Source organism: Mirounga angustirostris, unplaced genomic scaffold (genome assembly GCF_029215605.1).
Source record: "Mirounga angustirostris isolate CCGP_5_RB_7025 unplaced genomic scaffold, mMirAng1.0.hap1 SCAF_11, whole genome shotgun sequence".
In the NCBI taxonomy this organism is placed as follows: domain Eukaryota; kingdom Metazoa; phylum Chordata; class Mammalia; order Carnivora; family Phocidae; genus Mirounga; species Mirounga angustirostris.
In genome coordinates, this window is record NW_026991719.1 from 97757094 (window position 1) to 97775604 (window position 18511).

An 18511-nucleotide genomic window follows, 5' to 3' on the forward strand; every position below is an offset into this window, starting at 1 on the left:
AGAGCATGCAGGCCATGTTCTTATGTTGGACATAAATTCACACAATATTAACCTAAGACAAAGTCACTAGGAGACTGATGAAGTGAGACAAAACAAGACCAATTTATAATTTTGTCTAATCATAGATTAAAAAAAAAAGTCACTGTGTCACTCAGAAAACACCAGACACCCCCTCTCTTGGCCAAAATGGGTGACTGCTACTTTATCAATTACAGCTTTATTCCTGCTCTCCTCTGCCTTCCCTACAGATAAGATTTATTGAGATGCCCGATCATACAATTGCCCCTGCTTTCTGACAGCATCTGATCTAGAAGGAACTCCCATTTCCTTAGATCATCCCCTAAATCGCCCAAATACTACAATAGGTTCTTTCTAACGTCCTCTTACTGAAACACCCCACAGTTCCCTATGGTGCGCTTTCTCCCTCCCTGCAAAGAATAATAAACCCAACTTGTCAACTATGGGCATGTTCCTGGTGATCTTTGGTTGAAGGGCATTGACATGTTCCACTGCCTAGAATGTTCTTCCCCAGATATTTGCATAGCTCTTTCCCTTACTTTATTCTGTTCTTTGCTCATACATCATCTTTTCAGAGAGGTCTTCCCCAACCACGCTATTTACAGTGGCACCTGATCATTCTCTATCCCTTTACACTGTTTATTTTTCTCCACAGCATTCATTACTATCTGATATTATACATTTAGATAATATATGCACATATGTTTATTGTATGTATCTCCCATTAGAATCTAAGTTTCATGAAGACTGGGACTTTGTCTTTTTTTTTAAGATTTAATTTCTTTTTTGACAGAGAGAGAGACAGCGAGAGAGGGAACACAAGCAGGGGGAGTGGGAGAGGGAGAAGCAGGCTCCCCGCCGAGCCAGGAGCCAGACGTGGGGCTCCATCCCAGGACCCTGGGATCATGACCTGAGCCGAAGGCAGACGCCTAACCATCTGAGCCACCCAGGCGCCCCTAAATGATATGTATTTAATGAACATATGAACGAATGGGTTTTTATTGTGTCAGGGTTTATAACAGTTTCATTCTGTCACATATTCATTGTTTGGTCTTAGTCCTCCATTTAAATAGACTGGCTCACTGCAAAATGTCCTTTCTTAATTTTTTATTTTGACTCATTTCTTATTTGATTTTATTTCACATTGCCAAGTAATCTTTCACAAAGAACTCATGGGTAGTATATTCCCTCAATTTTTTTCATATTTGAAATAAGCTACCTGGTTGTTGTTGTTGTTGTTTGGTAGTTTCTATTATTGTTAGCAATTGTCCACTCCCTCTTTCCCATTAGGAGGGTTATCTATCCCTATCTAATTGACTTTGGAAGGTTTTAAGAAGAAAAAGAGAAGCAGCAGTATCAAGTCACTTAAAGAGCAAATTGTCAGGATTAAGTAGAAAAGGGATAGAGATGAACAAGCAAATGAATATTCAGCACTTATTAGGTACCAGACACTCGTTCATTCAACATTAAGTAGTCATATTTATCCACCTTTGAGTGGATCAAGTCAGGCTTCACAAGTAAGTTAGTGCTTGAATTGCATCTTTCTGGAAGACCAGGCACTTGGCCAAACAATAGGAGAGACAAACTGTGAATATGAAAGGAATGGTTATTCCAAGCTCAGGGTTCCTGGCAGGGACATGGAAGCAGTCAACATCGTGTCATAGTTTGGAAACTGAAACTCAAAACAATTCTGTGGCAAGGTATTATTATCTCTATTATACAGGGACTGAATGAACGTCATTTTTTAAATCTTTTATCATCATCCATTGAATTCAATGGATAATGAATATATATTAAGCACCCACAAGATTCTTGGCATATTAACACAGGAGAGGACAGTTGCTGCCCTCAAGAAATTCATAATCAGGGGCGCCTGGGTGGCTCAGTCGGTTAAGCGTCTGCCTTCGGCTCAGGTCGTGGTCCCAGGGTCCTAGGATCGAGCCCCGCATCGGGCTCCCTGCTCAGCGGGGAGCCCGCTTCTCCTTCTCCCACTCCCCCTACTTGTGTTCCCTCTCTCGCTGTCTCTCTCTCTGTCAAATAAATAAATAAAATCTTTAAAAAAATTTAAAAATTGAAAAAAAGAAAAAAAGAAATTCATAATCAAGTTCAAACAAGGCAAGCAAACACTGACAATGTGGTTATGAAACCTAACTGATTCCATTATCAGCCAATCAAAAACCTTTCTAGAATGTGAAACGATTGATACCTTTAAAATCTACTGGGTTATTTGAAGTAGGCTTAAGTCTGCAGATAAAAAGAAAGTGAAAGGTGAAATGACTGGTCAAGAAACAGAAAATTAACGAAACCTTCCAATGATCTTGTCCAAAAGGCAATCATTAAGGCCACTCAAATTTCTGGGTCTGCTCCGCTTTCCTGCAGGAAAATTCCTTTTCTGATCATTGAATCCCCTTTGGTTATAGGTAGATTTTAAATTTTAATTTAGTTTTTGCTGGGCTGGGGGGTGAGGGACATGGCCAGAAGGGAAGAGAAGGTTTCCTGTGCTTTGAGCCAACAGATTTTCATCATACCTTAGTTGGGGCTCCACATTTTTAAAGCCCTTTCAGGAAAGAGGAAAAGGCAAGGCAATTCTCTTGGCCACTTTGGTGCTGGTAATGCTGGTGCAAAATAAATGATATCATGTCTTGCAGTTTACTGAGAGGTAACCAACAAATATTTGATACCAGGTGTGCAGCTACTGCCGCTGTGATCTGTATTTCAAAGATACATCTCATTCTAGTTTTAGTCAACTAAGCTACTGAAAGGCAAATAGATCCTAAATTTTCAAGAAGTACTTTGTCCTGGTTCCTAAAAACATTTTTTTTTTTTTGCTCCTAAATTTTGGGCGAGGATGACTCAAGAAAATGGTCATTAATGGTCATTAATCTGCTAACTAGTTTTGTTAAATCTGCTAACTCATTTTGTTTAAGTGCTCAGTTCCAGGAAAATACTAACCATCCGCTTTAGTTTCCTTTATAACAGTGTACTCCTATTTCCTGTGAAATGTCTTTATATTAAACAATGAAACTCATCATTTTAAGTCCAAATTTTAAAAACCCCAATAATGCAGTGATTCTCACATTGTTTTCTCACAATACAAAATCTTGAAGAGCCTAAGGAATTTCATGTGGATTTCTTGTTTGCATGTGAAAATACAACTGTAGTACACCACTTTGGTATTTTTCTATGTGGCTTTACTTTATTGAGGAGAATGTAGAATAGATTAGGGATGGATCGATGGTGACATTCTTGTCTGATTTCATGCTGAAGAAAATTAGATATAGTTAGATTTGTTTTCATTCTGGAATATCCTGATGGACATTTTCAGCAAGATTTTTGTAGGAAGGAAGCACAGGAATTCTGACTGAAAGATAAACAGATGCAAATTCAAGTTTTGGGGGGATGGATGCAATATTACCCTATACGTATTTTTTAAAAAAGAAAATGAAGGTAGTGAATGGCCTTAATTGTTGAAGAAAAAAGCAGTATTTGGCTCCTTAGTTGGATACGATCAATAACCAGTGTAAAGGGAGAGATTTTGCTCTCCAAACACCCATTCTGTTGTTTCGTTCATCATGGTACTCAGTCAGAAGCGTATTACCAGAGGGTTTTTAAAAATTACCACGACTCATTCATTTATTCATTCATTAAACGATTATTGAACACCGACTGCGTGTCAGACACTAAAACCCCCTGAGGAGGAAATGCTATGTAAATAAAAACTATAAATTAACAATGCAAGTATTAATTTAGGGGCACCTGGGTGGCTCAGTGGTTGAGCGTGCACCTTTGGCCGGGGCTCAGGTCGAGATCCTCAGATCAAGATCCTCGGATCCTGGGATCCAGCCCCTCCGCGTGGTCCCTGCTCAGCGGGGGGTCTGCTTTACCCTCTCTCTGCCCCTCCCCCCATCAGCGCGCGCGCGCGCGCGCGCTGTCTCTCAAGTAAATGAGTAAAATCTTAAAAAAAAAAACCAATGCAAGTGTTAATTTATTCCTCTTTCATGATACAGCTCAAATGGGAACATTTAGTTTGCTATTTCCTTCTCTGTGTTCTATACCTTGTACAAATACTTTTGTCGACGTTTGTGTAACCGTCTACCGAGCTCTTTGGACAGGGAGAGACCTTGGCTTACTCATTTTTGTATTCCACCACACCTAAATTAGATTTGGTATAGCTCAAACAGGTGGTCAGTAAACGGTAGTCGAAGCGAAGGAATTAAGATAGTCCTGCATTATTTAGTCTTCAACTTAGAAGACGGTCTAGTGTCCAAACCCTAGACTTAGTTCTTAAAAATAGTTATTGTAATGTCGTTGTTAACTTGTCATCCTAGAACTTGAGTCATCCTGAGTCGATCAATTCGACTTACGATTATATTTATTCAGATTTTATTTCAAGGTGGTTTATCGTCTAAGAAACGGGCGAATCGAACAGTTTCCAACTTGCAAAAAGTGAAACTCGTACGGTCTCGAAAAGTTTTCACGCCCCAAGCGCTTGCGCCGAATTTAGGATCCCAACCGCCCGCGGCTGCCTGCATTACCCCATCTTTCCCTTCCCTTTTTCCCACCCTTTCGCCCTCCGGAAAGGGCCGAACGCTCCCAGAGCTTCCCAGTCTCACTCCGCCCCCTGCGGAAGGAGCCGAAGGCAGAGCCGGGCGCCGAAACGGGGCCGCCTGGAGCTCGGGCCCTTCCGGAAAGACCCGAGCTGCGCTCGGAGGAGGAGGGCGCCTTCGACTTCGGCGCTGCGCCCCCGCGCTGTGCCCTCTGTCGGTGGCGTGGGGCAGCTGTAGCAGCGGTGGCGGCAGCCGCGTCGACGTCGACCAAGACTGGAGCGACGTTTAAAGAAGGAGCCGAGTCGCCGCGGAGTCCGGCTTCTGGTTGTTGGAGGGCTCCCACCCGTCCGCGCGGCCAGACAAGGAGAAGCGGCGGCGCCGGGAAGCAGGTGAGGACCCGGCCCGGTGCCGGGAGGGGTGAGGGAGCGCGCCCGCTGCCTCCGTCGCTGGGCCGCGCCTGCGTTTGCATTCTCCTCACTTGAACCAGGAAGCGGCGGAGTCGGAGGCTCCGCTCCTCCGGCCCTTTCTTTGTGTGGGCCCGGGAGCGAAGGAGGGGACGAACCCGGAGGGCCGCGGCGCGGTCCCCTCCGCCGTCAGGGGCCGAGGGGCTGCCGGTGCCCGGGGTAGGCCCGGCGCGTGGGGAGCCCACCACGGGGACCCACTTGGCTTTTTCCTCGCCCTCCGCCTGCCTTTTTGTGCCTCCTTTTCTCCTCCTAGCCCCGACTTTGATTTAGAGCTTTTCTGCCCGGCCCATCCTCCCCTTCCGTCCCCTTCCCAGGGCATAACAATGCCGCCTGCTTGGCCTCATCCCCTCCCAACACCCCACCCTCCCGTTCGCCACCTTCTACTTTCCCCGGCTCGCCGGCGGACCCCCGCCCTGGCGGTGCCGTTCGTACCTCCATCAGGATTTGCAGGAAGCTGCCTTTTCGCGTGAATTGGGGTGAAAAAAACCCTCGGTTGCAGCCGGCTGGGTGCAAATGGGGAAGAGGGGGTGGAGTAAGGAAGATGGGGTTCAGCTGCCGCAGGGAGCCGCGTGTCGGTTGGCTTTACTCGCTCGCGGATGGCGTTTCTCTCTTTTACACCTTCACATGCCCTCAGTCAAGGGTTTGTCTCCCAGTGATGCGGAATGGCTTTTCCGGAGGCAGGTCGCCGATCTCGGGGTGGGTTCAGAGCGATTTGTGCCGTTCCTGGGCCCACCCTGACGGGGAAAAGCGGGAGCAGATCTAAACAAAATGAAACCAATTCCCAGTGTCACCTGGACACGTACGTTTGATGCATTGCCCCCTTCCCAGGACCCGTTTGCAAACGACAAGAATTGTATTCGGAAAACCTATCTACCTACTTAAAAGCGACTTCTGTCGAAATCCCCGTATTTCGGAAGCCCTGGTGGCTGGCTCGCTGTCCAAAGGTCACCCTTTCTGATGAGTGCCTTTATGGTAACCTGGAATTCCTTGGTACTGTTAAACGAGCAACGCCTTATTTCAAATCCTCATTTCTAGACTTTTTGCCTACTTTTTGTTTTTAAGCTGCAGTTTTGAAAATTTCGAAGATGCTTGAGACGCCCCGCCTTCCACGTGTATATAACTTAAGCACTGTGACGACAGTGCTACTATTTTGGTAACTTTAAAGGGAAAGAATATTAGCAAGAAAAGTGTTTCTCTACCTAAAGTACTTATCAGCCAGTTGTTTATATATATATATAATCTATAAAAGTTAAATATATAAAAATTAAATATAGATTTAATATGTGTATATGTTTTAAACCACTTGGCACCCTTGTTACTGCTAATGTATTCTGTGACGGGCAAAAAAAGAATGTTTTGGGAGTGGTACACAGCATTGCTCTTTACTGACCTCCCCCTCCCTTTTTCTAGAGTAACCGCCTGCTCTGTTCCAGTAAGTTTATGTTTTCATTTTCACTAACACATCTGGTATAAAAAAAAGTTCTCATACCAGTGCGCATAATTCTTTACCAACAAATTGAAATGTTTCATGTTTTCATGCAAATAAGCATTAAGAAATGGTGACCTTTCCTTTGTCTTATTTTTTTCACAGTACCATCTGTTGACTTCGCTTGGCACTCTAACATTTCACCTCTGGAGATTGTAAGAGTAGAGAGGTGAGGGGAAGGGGCAAGGAGATGATGAAAGGGGAGAGGGTAAAAAAGGTGTTTCATAGTTTATCTAGGTGAGGCACCCCAATTTAAATAACAGAAAACTGACGGGCAGTCTAGAGGTAATAACCTGTCAGCGTTTATAAACACTTACTCGGTCATTGGCTGTAGGGAGTAGCTTTTGAATGTGTTCTTAAAGTTAAGTTTTAGGAAGAGTATAGAATGGATATTGCACACAGCAAGCTTTTCTGACACTTAAATCATTCATTTACAGGTGAAATAACTTCTGTGTGTTCACGATGAAGACTTTTTCTTAAAGTTTTAAGACCATTAAAAATGAACTCTTAAGTCTTCTTGAGGACAGAACCTAAAAGTGGAACTAAGAAAATTAATTCTAATCTTAAAAAATTGCTTAGTGGTGACGCATGTATCCGAGATTCAGAGGAAGAGATTACCGTTCAGATCTGTAGATCAATTAAAAACTCGCTTGTCTCTTCTCAGGGGGAAGTCATGAGATTTGATGCATGGTCCAAAAGCCAGCCTGTATGAACAATTTATATACAAGCCAAAAAGTTATGCCAAACTTCAGTTAAAACTTGAATACACTGTTTAGTGATGCTGCAACTTACATTCTGAATGATAAAAGTACTTCTTGTTTTTCTTTTCTAATCTTCTCCCACCCCTTCCTCCTCCCTTTCTCTTACAGGCATGGAGAGTAGAAAACTGATTTCTGCTACAGACATTCAATATTCTGGCAGTCTGCTGAACTCCTTGAATGAGCAACGTGGCCATGGACTCTTCTGTGACGTTACCGTTATCGTGGAAGACCGAAAATTCCGGGCCCACAGGAATATTCTTTCAGCTTCTAGTACTTATTTCCATCAGCTCTTCTCAGTTGCTGGGCAAGTTGTTGAACTGAGCTTTATAAGAGCAGAGATCTTTGCCGAAATTCTCAATTATATCTATAGTTCTAAAATTGTTCGTGTTAGATCGGATTTACTTGATGAGTTGATTAAATCAGGGCAGCTGTTAGGGGTTAAATTTATAGCAGAGCTTGGTGTCCCATTGTCACAGGTTAAAAGCATCTCAGGTACATCTCAGGACGGTAATGCCGAAACCTTACCTCCTGGTTCTAGTGACAAGAACCTTGAAATACAAAAATCAAAAGATGAAGCCCAAGATAACGGGGCCACTATAATGCCTATTATAACAGAGTCTTTTTCCTTATCTGCTGAAGATTACGAGACAAAAAAGATCATTGTTACCGATTCAGATGATGATGACGATGACGTCATTTTCTGCTCTGAGATTCTGCCTGCAAAGGAGACTTTGCCGAGTACCAATGCAGTGGCTCAGGTCCAGCCTAACCCAGGTGCCGTTGCCGTTTCAGATGTTGCACCTTGTGCTAGTAATAACTCTCCCCCTTTACCAAATCTCACACCTACTCAGAAACTTCCTACTTCTGTGAATCAGGCAACTCTGAGCCAGACGCAAGGAAGTGAAAAATTGCTGGTATCTTCAGCCCCGACACATTTGACTCCCAACATTATTTTGCTAAATCAGACACCACTTACTACACCACCAAATGTCACTTCTTCACTTCCAAATCATATGTCTCCTTCAATCAATTTGCTTGTGCAGAATCAGCAGACACCAAACAGTGCTGTTATAACAGGAAACAAGGCCAATGAAGAGGAGGAGGAGGAGATTATAGATGATGACGATGACACTATTAGCTCCAGCCCAGATTCGGCGGTCAGTAATACATCTTTGGTCCCCCAGGCTGATGTCCCCCCAAGTGCCACTTTTGATGGATCGTTGGTACAGAAGATGCAGATACCTACACTTCTGCAAGAGCCACTTTCCAATTCTTTAAAAATTTCAGATATAATTACTAGAAACACTAATGATGCAGGTTTAGGATCAAAACATCTAATGGAGGGTCAGAAGATCATTACTTTAGATACAGCTACTGAGATTGAAGGCTTGTCAACGGGTTGCAAGGTTTATGCAAATATTGGTGAAGATACTTATGACATAGTGATCCCCGTCAAAGATGACCCTGACGAAGGGGAGGCCAGACTTGAGAATGAGATACCAAAAACATCTAGCGGTGAGACGCCCAACAAACGTATGAAAGTAAAACATGATGATCACTATGAGTTAATAGTAGATGGGAGGGTCTATTATATCTGTATTGTGTGCAAAAGGTCATATGTCTGTCTGACAAGCTTGCGGAGACATTTTAACATTCATTCTTGGGAGAAGAAGTACCCTTGCCGTTACTGTGAGAAGGTATTTCCTCTTGCAGAATATCGCACAAAACACGAAATTCATCACACAGGGGAGCGAAGGTACCAGTGTTTGGCCTGTGGCAAATCCTTCATCAACTATCAGTTTATGTCTTCACACATAAAATCAGTTCATAGTCAAGATCCTTCTGGAGACTCAAAGCTTTATCGTTTACATCCATGCAGGTCCTTACAGATCAGACAATATGCATATCTTTCTGATAGGTCAGGCGCTATGCCTGTAATGAAGGATGATGCTATTGGGTATAAGGTTGATGCTGGGAAAGACCCTGCAGTAGGGACTGCATCTACTCCTCAGAACAAGCCAATGACCTGGGAAGATATTTTTATTCAGCAGGAAAATGATTCAATTTTTAAACAGAATGTAACAGATGGCAGTACTGAGTTTGAATTTATAATACCAGAATCTTATTGAACTTTGAAATCTCAGAAAGTTTGGTTTGCATTCAGGGGCAGGGGTTTCAAAAGGCCTGTAAAACAAATTAAGGTGAAAACGAGTTCATTTCATCTGCCACGTCATCTGAAGGCAGTCTAGTTGGATTATTTGTTGATAATTTTTAGAAGCAAATTATTCTGAAAGTTTTGAGTAGAGAGTGAGAAGTCCCCCCCCCCTACCGAGTATCTGTTTATATAGTTAGCTTTCAGCTCGTTTTAAAGAGGCAAGAAGAAAAAAAGCTTGGAGAGAGAGTTTCCTGAATAGAATTTGAAGCTGTCTGAATGTTCTTTGAAAATAACTGGAGTTATTAGCATACCCTAGTTTATCTTACAACTTTCCCCTTCCATGTTAGCACTTTACTGCTGAATTCTCAGTTATCTTAATATTGAGACTATAAATGTGTGTTGTGTTTTGGATGTGGCATAAAAAGTAAACAAGAACTTCTAAAGTTGTTCTGGAAATTCTCAGAATAAGTCTCTGCTTGGTTGTGTATTCCGCTAGTCCAAATGGATAGCAACCTCCTGCCTCCCTCCTGCCATGAAAATGGCCGTGCAGACAAGTGTCTCATCTGAAGAAAGAGTTTTAGCTAATTAGAATTGAGTTTTGCTTTTATTGCCATCGTCTGGAAAAGACTTTTGGTGGCTGGACTACTGTATATATACCTTTGCAGTTGTGGTCTCTGTGGGCAAAAATGTTAATGGAAAACAAATCTCTGTATTGCAGACAGGAGGAGAGGAAAAGTTCTGTTGCGTTTGTTTTGAAGTCTTTGTTCTTACATGATAGAGAGTGGAAGTGAATGGAGAGTTCCTTTTTTGTTCATATGGTTAAAAATGTTCCCTTGAGAAATTTCAAAGTTTGAATCCGAAAGCCACCAAATAAATCTTTCATTATGTATAAATCTTTATAAATGATAGATTCCATAAATGAGACTCCTACATATTTTAGGCAGGAGGCTACTGGTATATATTTTTAAATGTTCATATTACTTAGAATTTCTAATAGAAAGTTTTCATTTGAAATAGTTGAATCCATGATCTAGTGTTTTCCTTTCACAAGACCTTTTAGGTTTTTACCCCTTCTAAAGTAAGTTCCATTCCATCTGCAAAGTGCTGCAATATTATAGCAATCAGAAACTATATATGGAATGTTATATAGGCTTGTTGATTCCCGTTTATCTTGAGAACAATACGTGTACCTTTCTTCCTTTTCAAGTGACACATATTTAAAACACTTAGAAAATAAAGTCAAAACTCATTGAAGTGCTAGTACTAAAAGGAAGCAGGTTGGAACAAATATATAGCCTAGCCTTTATAACAGGATTAACGTGTTGAACTTCTGTAAATTACTTTTTGCAAAGGAAAAAAATTAATAGATACTGAAAAAGATTGTTGTGCATAGTCATTAGTCCTTTGTAACCTTGCTTAAATATTTCTTAACATAGATATTTTCTTTCTCTTAACTATGTATTTTTAAAAACAGTCTATTTCTTGACTTTGAACTTAAAGCTTTAATCATAATTTTTCATGTATACATCATTCTTCTGATGGTAAGCTAGATTTGAAGATAATGGTTTCAGTGTTTCAGTTGGTAGTGGAGGGTATCAGGCTTCACTATTTGCAATAATACAAGAAAGAAGAAAAATATTATAATCCTTTGCTTACCGAGGGCTAGAATGATGTGCATCTGTCTGTTTTCTGTTCTGTGAGTCTAGACGTTCAAACCATTTTGTGAACTAATCCTTGGAGAAGTTTAAATTAACCTTAGAACTTAAGACTCTGATCTCTGGAATCACAATATCTGCCTCCGTTCTGTGCAGATATTGACAACATTACTCTTTGACTATAAGGTGCACTCAGAAATATTTTCAGTGGAAATTTGAGTTTCATTAATGCTGTTTCACCAGTTAGACATAATTACTTCTGCAAGTGTGAATGATACTGATGGCCAGCAGAGCTTCCAGACCTTTCAAAGTTAACTGCTAGGAAAATTAGTTGATCATAATAAAAGTTGAGAGTGCCTAACAAGGCTATTATGACAAACCAGGAATTGAGTCTGTAAGGGAAAACTATCCATTCTGAGTAATATGGACGTAATTATTTGCTGCTGCTGTGCTCTGTGTCAATTCTGAGTATAAAATTTAAACCCTGTGCCTAATGAAGGTGTCTTCTAGAGTTTTTTTGGGAGAAGGAAAACTGGAAAGTTAACTTGTATTTTTGCCAGAAGACTCTTCCTTGCATGTATGTCAAGGTCTTCAGTTTTTTCAGAAGTTTCTATATCCAAAGTTCAGAATTTGTGTGAACTACTCCTTTGGGGCTGAAACCATTCACTCCCAGTGTTTATTGGGTTGGAAATCTGTAGCAAGATTCTGTTTAAAACTTACCATGGTGTTTTCCTATTTCATACCTAGCTTTCTGGCTACTAAATTCCTTCTTTTTTCTTTCAAGTTGGCTGCAGATTTGCTCCTGTGCTAAATTACCTGTAAACCTTCTGGATAGGAACTGTTTGAAATAGCAATTTGTTGAAAGAGAGGACAGAAAATGAAAATGCCCAAACTAAGCAAAGATTTTAAAATGCCATAGCAATCTTGCAAGATTTACTTTAAAATATATTTTTAGATGATCATTATCATCTCAGTGGTACTGATCCCCCACATGCAACTACTATGAGGAATTGATGTTTTCTTCTTTCCATTGTACCAAAAAGATAAATGGTTAAAAATGGTCAAGGTATTTTGTATTGTCAAGGCATGCCTAATCTAAAGGATTAAATGTTAATTCAACAGCCCTGGCTTCCTCACCTCTGTCAATCATACGAAACCTTGTTCATTTCCACCCAGTACTGTAATGTTCATACTTGTACAATCTTTCCTATCATATGACTTTAAGTTCTACTTTTCATTAACCATTACCTGGTATTAGTTCGTAGAGCTTCTTATGGCAAAAATAAAATGTTATAATTCTGATTTTCGAGTGTATTTTTTACAAGATTATCTTTCAGAAATGATACAGACTTGGAGGGCCTGGCTGGCTCAGTTGGTGGAGCATGCGAGGGGAGGAGGGGTCGTGAGTTCAGGCCCCACATTGGCAGTAGAGCTCACTTAAAAAAAAGAAAAGAAATTACATAGACTTTACTATTCTGTTGTTTTTCAGTTTTTGTAGTAGGAGACTGGGGGTACTTCTGATGACAGCATAACAAAATTTTCTACTAGGTCTGTAGCGGTGCTGACCATACTGACTACATCTTTGGCTCTCCATCTTGTTCATGTCTGTGCAGTGACCTGCCTTGGGGCTACATGTTCCAGGCCCCTTGGAGGTTAACGTATGACCGGAATGCGGGAAGGCTTGTTTTGATCTTTCCTAAGGTTGTTTAAACAACTAGGAGAGCTAACAATTTCTTCCCCTCCCCTCTGGCACACAGATGGCACCACTTTAGATAGCTACACTTTGACCTCCCCACAATGCTGTATAAAATCTGTGGATTAAGGTCCAGCCTTTGTGGAGTATAGCTGTGTAGTGCCTGGATTGTGGTGGTCTGCTCCATTCTGCCCCCCCCCCCCCATCAGTAAGTTATCCTGAGTAAAACTCTGTCAGCGGTATGGCGTGGCTCGCTTCGCTTGCTTCATTGTTTGGTCTCAAAATGCCTTCTCAGTCTGGAGGATACTTTACTGTCCCTCTTCTACCTTCTAACAGGTTTTATATGTTGGTTCATTGCATCCCCATTGCACCTTGAACCATAATAGTCAAAAGTGAGCGGGCTGTTGTCAGTTGCTTTGGAGTGTTTGTGATGCTTTTGTAGGTTCCATGAAGACACGTGTAAGTGGATAAGGAGGAGGATAGTTTTATTAATTTGAAACATCACAAAAGCAGTCTGGGTTTCCAACATGGCAGTGATACAGATTTTAAGCAACATCCAGTTTATACAGGTTCTGGATTAATATTTTAATGTTTCATGCCCAGTTCAATACTTTAAAGCAGAATTAGGAATAAAGCAGTAAATATTACAAAATGCAGTCAAGGTGCATATTGGAAGTACAAATTCCTTCATTACAGCAAATGTTTTGCAAAAGAGTAAAGCAGCGAATATTAATTTTTCTAAGGTAACATGCACTTTATATAATTCAGTGTAATAAAAAAAGAAGCTGCTCAAATTAAGTGTTACAAAATCTATTCTGTTTCAAGTTATTTTGTAAAGTAAGAAAAATACATAGAAATGAGTCAGAGTCTTAACACTTTAAGAAATGTGATAAATGTAGGATATACTGTGTAATGGTGCCTCTTAAAAAAATTAAATACTCATACACGTTCACTAAAGCAAAAGGTACAGTGTAAATGGCAAAAAATTTCATTGAGTATTACAAGTTGGTATTTGTATAGTAAGTCAATTGGTTATTAGTCCCTTTTTGAAATCCAATAGAATTTAATATGCTCAGAACTGTAGAAAATAATAGTAATTTTATATAACGCAAAAGGATTCTAGTGTTCCCGATTTGAACTCGATGAGACATCATTCACGATGCCGGAAGTTAAACCGAATGCTTTGCAAACACTTAACTGTGAACAATGAGTGCACTTGTTGTGCCTTGATAATTCTTGATGGCTGGGTGTCTACAAGGTAGATGGGAGCACCAGCATTTGCCTGCTACCTCTAATCCATCAAGTTGGGAGGTAGCGAAATTGGCCGGAAAATTTTCCCGTATGCGTTTTGTGTTTGCAGAACTATCTAATTAGGTACCCTCCTGTAGCCCCTGTATTTTTACGTCATACAAGTGTAGGATTATCCGTCTTCCTTTAAATCACTCCAGTTCTCAGGTTAACATAAGATCGCAGTGAAAGTGTTGGTTCTGAAGTGAAGGCATGGGTGCCAAAGTGTTAAATTCGTCAGGTGGATGGTTTAAAGCTATGCATAATTAAAAGAACCGTACAAACACCTACCACAAATGTGCTAGATGGATTTGAAATTTACGGTAACACCTAAGAATTTGTCAAGTTGGCTACTTTTGAGGTTTTGCAGACTTAAAGCGGCATTGTAACACTTTCATAATCTTGAACACTGTCATGATTGGTCTCAACAGAAAAAAGGACCAATAGGAGCAGTGGCATTAGAATACGGATGATTCTTTTGGGGTGGGGTGCAGGATACGTGCGGTTTGCTGGGATTGAAGCACAATATCTGAAGATTAAATAGTCACAAAGATTAGTAACAACTCATCATCACCACCCAAGAACCTAACCTAGCGTTTTTAACTCTGAATTTTAACCGTAAGATCTCCCATAGCCAATATCTTTTGTAATACTGCACCATGCAGTAGAACCACGGTCTCCTAAGTTATCGGGTGTGTAACTGAGATCAACTCAAAACACCTCACAAGTTGCTCTTTGTATTTCAGTGCATCCTAAACAATCGATCCTGTTCCCCACTACTCGAGGGAATATTGCACTTTTCCCTTTGGGAGGTACTGATAACGAAAGCCGAGCTGAATGATCACGACAGCCATTTTTACAATACTCACAGAGAAGAAAGGAGTACAAGGTACGGGCAGCGTTTTTCGACATCCGGACACAAGCAAACAAAATCTTAGCCAGAACTCTCTGCATTGGAACCAGTGGGTAGCTCCATCTGGGAAATTTTCCTTAGGGACTGACTTTAGTGGTAGGGAAAGATAGGGCCTATAGACAAGCCAGGTGCTTCACCCAAGGTGCTAGGGCGGCGGTCTGCCAAGGGTCTGAGGACGACACTGCATTTCCACAAAGTGAAACAGGTGGCAGGCACCGCTGAGGACAGAGGTGGAGCCACAGGGAAACGCAGGTGCATACGGGACAAGCTTCTTGCCGGGATGGCTCCCCAGCCTTGCTTAGAGAGTGCACGCTGCCCTTTTTGGAAGCGCTGGGTTCAGCCTAGCCACCCCTGCTCTGCACTGATAAATGAATAAGCTTCATCCCTATCTTTCCCTAGCTTGGCAGGCCTTCGCAAAACTTTATGCATAAGAATCGCACTTTAAATTTTGTACCCTACACACTTCCACTAAAGCAGAAATACGAAAGCCACAATAATCTCAATAGCCAGCAGGCATTCCTCTTTAGGGGCTGTAAGGTGGTGGTTTTTCAAAAGGCGGGTAGTAGGGAGGAGAGTAGCGGGGCGGTGCGCTCGAGGACCACATGTAGCTGGGCGAAGGTGAGGCGGACTGGGGCTCATCAGAAAGTCCAGAGGGAGGGGAGGATGGAAAGACACTGGAATGCTGTGTAATAAAAACAAAACCAGTTTAGGCAGCCGGGTTGCGATTCCTCCACAGGCCATTGTTACTTAAAAAGTGAATGTGGACCAAGTTTGCTTCTGTTTGGAAAAACAGAGGGCTCCTAAGCCTCACAAAGTTAATGAGGGGCAATGAGCCCGTGGGTTGGTCCCACTCTCCCGGTCCCTCAGGCTGCACAGCTCCCTGCAGATAGCATGGGGTCCTCCTCCCTGGCCCTTTGAGCCCTGCATCCAGTCATCCATTCTTGTTGCTCCTACTTCTGTGTTGCCTCTTCAGTCCACCACTCCCTTGTCCACGTTTACAGCCCAAGCCTTCAATACCTCTCCCTCGAACTATGGCAACAGCATCCCAGCTAGTCTTCAGAAAAGGACTTTGGGCCATAAGAACTTCTGAGGTTAAGCCAGTAATACCTGGGAAAGTCTTTGCTACCAGAATATGTCACAGAGCCCATCTCACAGACCAAAACACAAAACTAAGGTCAGAGAGCCTAAGTGGGCTTTCTTGGATCTGGGTTCTTCCGAGTCTGACAATTTCTATCTCATCTTAACCGTGGCCCACCAGCCCCAAGTGCAGGGTAGGTTGGAGGGCAGAGAGGAACACAGGCGTGGAGGTGAGAATACCAATGGTAAGAACAAGGAACAATCTGTCAGGTTGCAGAGACACAAGATGCAATTTGACTTTGTATTGTCCAACTTTGGTAGTCTTCGGGAAGAGAGAGGATACAGATTTTTTTTTTCTTTTGTAAAAACAGTGAATTGACACGTCAGGAGCCATTGCTGCTGCTTCCTCTCTGGCTCATGTATACCCTTGACTCTGATGATTTTCCTGCTCAAGGAGAGTTGGCCTGTTTTTGTTTGGTTCATTGCTATATCCCGCAGAGCTCAGAACAGTGCTTGGCAAGTAGTAGGTGCTCAATAAATGTTGAATGAGTGACCCTAACCTCAGGAGTATATGAGATGAACTTGGCACGGTTTTTTTTTTTTAAGATTTTATTTACTTATTTGAGAGACAGAAGCAGACTCCCCGCTGAGCAGAGAGCCCGACGCAGGGCTTGATCCCAGGACCCCGGGATCATGACCTGGGCGAGGGCAGATGCTTAACCGACTGAACCACCCAGGGGCCCCAATTGGGCATGTTTTTTAAAAGTAAAATCGAGTTTCAAAGAATGCCGCCCCATCTTGTGGGTACCGCTGCCTTGCTCCAGCGGGGCAGAATGGCTGAGGCCTGAAGACTGGAGGGGGCTACCCGGATAGCAGGAGGCCACGGGCCAGTTTTAGGCTCTCCGGAAGGGTGAACATAATAAGCCAATGAACGGGGCTGGAGAACTGCAATTTTCTGGTGTGTCTTAGCTCTAGGAGGAACTGGTATATTAAAAAAACAAACAAAAAGGGGCGTCTGAGTGGCTCAGTCGGTTAAGCGTTGACTCTTGGTTTTGGCTCAGGTCATGATCTCATGATCTCGGGAGTCATGGGGATCCAGCCCACGGTTGGGCTCCCTGCTCAGCGGGGTGTCTGCTTATCCCTCTCCCTCTGCTCCCCTCCCCCACTCTCTCTCAAATAAATAAATAAAAGCTATGGCTTTTAAAAGAAAAACAAGACCCACTTACCCCAAAATTTCTCAAGAGTTCAAGTGCTGTTTGGGGGAGGTCATGCCTTTACTTTGTGTGGCTGGCCAGAGTCTGAGTCGATCATGTCATTTTTAAAGGCCTGGGGCAATCGAAAGGCAGCCTTGACATGGGATTTCTGGAGCCTGAGCCCACCTGGCTGAGTCTCCTAATCGCCAGTCCTCACCCCTGCACGCCTTAGAAAGGGCTGTCCAGGTTTCTAGGTCTTGCGCGAGACACGGAAATATCTGTCCACATCATGCTGGGGCCACCATCACTCCCTCCCCCTCCCCCGCCCCATCCATTATTTCTGCCCTGAGGGAAGGAATGACAGGGTCCTAGAACCTGCAGAGCCTCTAAAGACAAAACTTGAGTCCGTGGACTTGAGACAAGCAGGATTCCTTGCTAAAATCCCAACTTGTCTCCCGCCTCCAGGAAGACTTCCTGGTTTTCCATTCTGCACTGCAGGCTTCCCTCCCCTCTCCCTCCTCTCCTGCTGCTTTCCTCAACGAAGAACACTGTCCTCTCAGCCCAGTGGGGACAAGAGTCTCCGGGGGACGGGGACGCGGTGCTTGGCCCTTCTGAATGCCGCCATGGGAGGGTGAGAACCAGGCGGCCGATCTTAGGTGCTCCCAGCCCCGGACAGGAGGCCAAGTTTCCGACAGCGCAGCGAAAGGCAGTTCTGTCCGGAGAGGTGCTACGAGAGGCTTCTGTGGGCAGCAGCTGCTGCGGGGGGGCAGTTGTACACTTTGATAGTAAAAGGGGGGGTGGTGACACAACGGCCTTTGGTTCTCACTTATTGCTTTCATGTTCGGGAAGTATTCAAGTGGCTGGGGCTGGGATGTTTCTCACTTCCCTTTGAGGACGCTGGGAGCCTTAAGGATAAAATTGAAGGGCTCCTGGCAGAGCTAGGGAGCTAACTGGCTGTAGTCCACACACCCTTGGGGCCCAGTGGGGGGAGTGGGGGACAAGACCCACAGGACCAGCACGTAGTTTCCTAGCAACAGGCAGGCACCTTGGGAAGGATTTGGCTTTGTTGCTGCTGGGGAGCTGGCCTGGTGCCTTTTGGTTCCTGCCTCCGAGTGGACTTTACTAATGGGACAGGCAGCTCAAAAGAACAGAGCTTGGAATCCCCGCTCAGCGCAAAGCATGAAAAGCACCTAGATAGCCTACTGCTGGGCCTCCGTCAGTTGGAGCTTCCGGAGTCGCTTCTTGGGAGGCTGGAGCGAGAA

General features: G+C 43.2%; 2 protein-coding genes across 4 annotated transcripts in view; one reads left to right on the top strand and one right to left on the bottom strand.

The window, feature by feature from the left end:
• The first annotated feature begins 4708 nt into the window (after positions 1–4708).
• On the top strand, positions 4709–12388 carry ZBTB33 (zinc finger and BTB domain containing 33). Of its 3 annotated transcripts, none has more exons than XM_045881882.3 (3): positions 4709–4954; positions 6621–6684; positions 7385–12388. In XM_045881882.3, exon 3 carries the CDS (start codon positions 7387–7389, stop codon positions 9403–9405), a length of 2019 nt encoding a protein of 672 aa, XP_045737838.1. In that variant the 5' UTR covers positions 4709–4954; positions 6621–6684; positions 7385–7386; the 3' UTR covers positions 9406–12388. The 3 variants fall into 3 exon arrangements, with proteins under 3 accessions (XP_045737838.1, XP_045737844.1, XP_064430594.1); XM_064574524.1 differs by lacking the exon at positions 4709–4954 and adding an exon at positions 4984–5188; XM_045881888.3 differs by lacking the exon at positions 6621–6684.
• An 867-nt stretch (positions 12389–13255) lies between these two features.
• Positions 13256–18511, bottom strand: part of TMEM255A (transmembrane protein 255A) — a 48516-nt gene continuing 43260 nt past the window's right edge. The window contains exon 10 of the mRNA XM_045881906.3: positions 13256–15661. Within this exon, the coding sequence (XP_045737862.1) occupies positions 15503–15661 (159 nt within the window). The 3' untranslated portion in view covers positions 13256–15502. The remainder of the gene's footprint in view (positions 15662–18511) is intronic.

What these genes read in the sequence shown, in the direction of transcription:
- ZBTB33 (XM_045881882.3), top strand. Translation starts at nt 7,387, where the DNA reads ATGGAGAGTAGAAAACTGATTTCTGCTACAGACATTCAATATTCTGGC.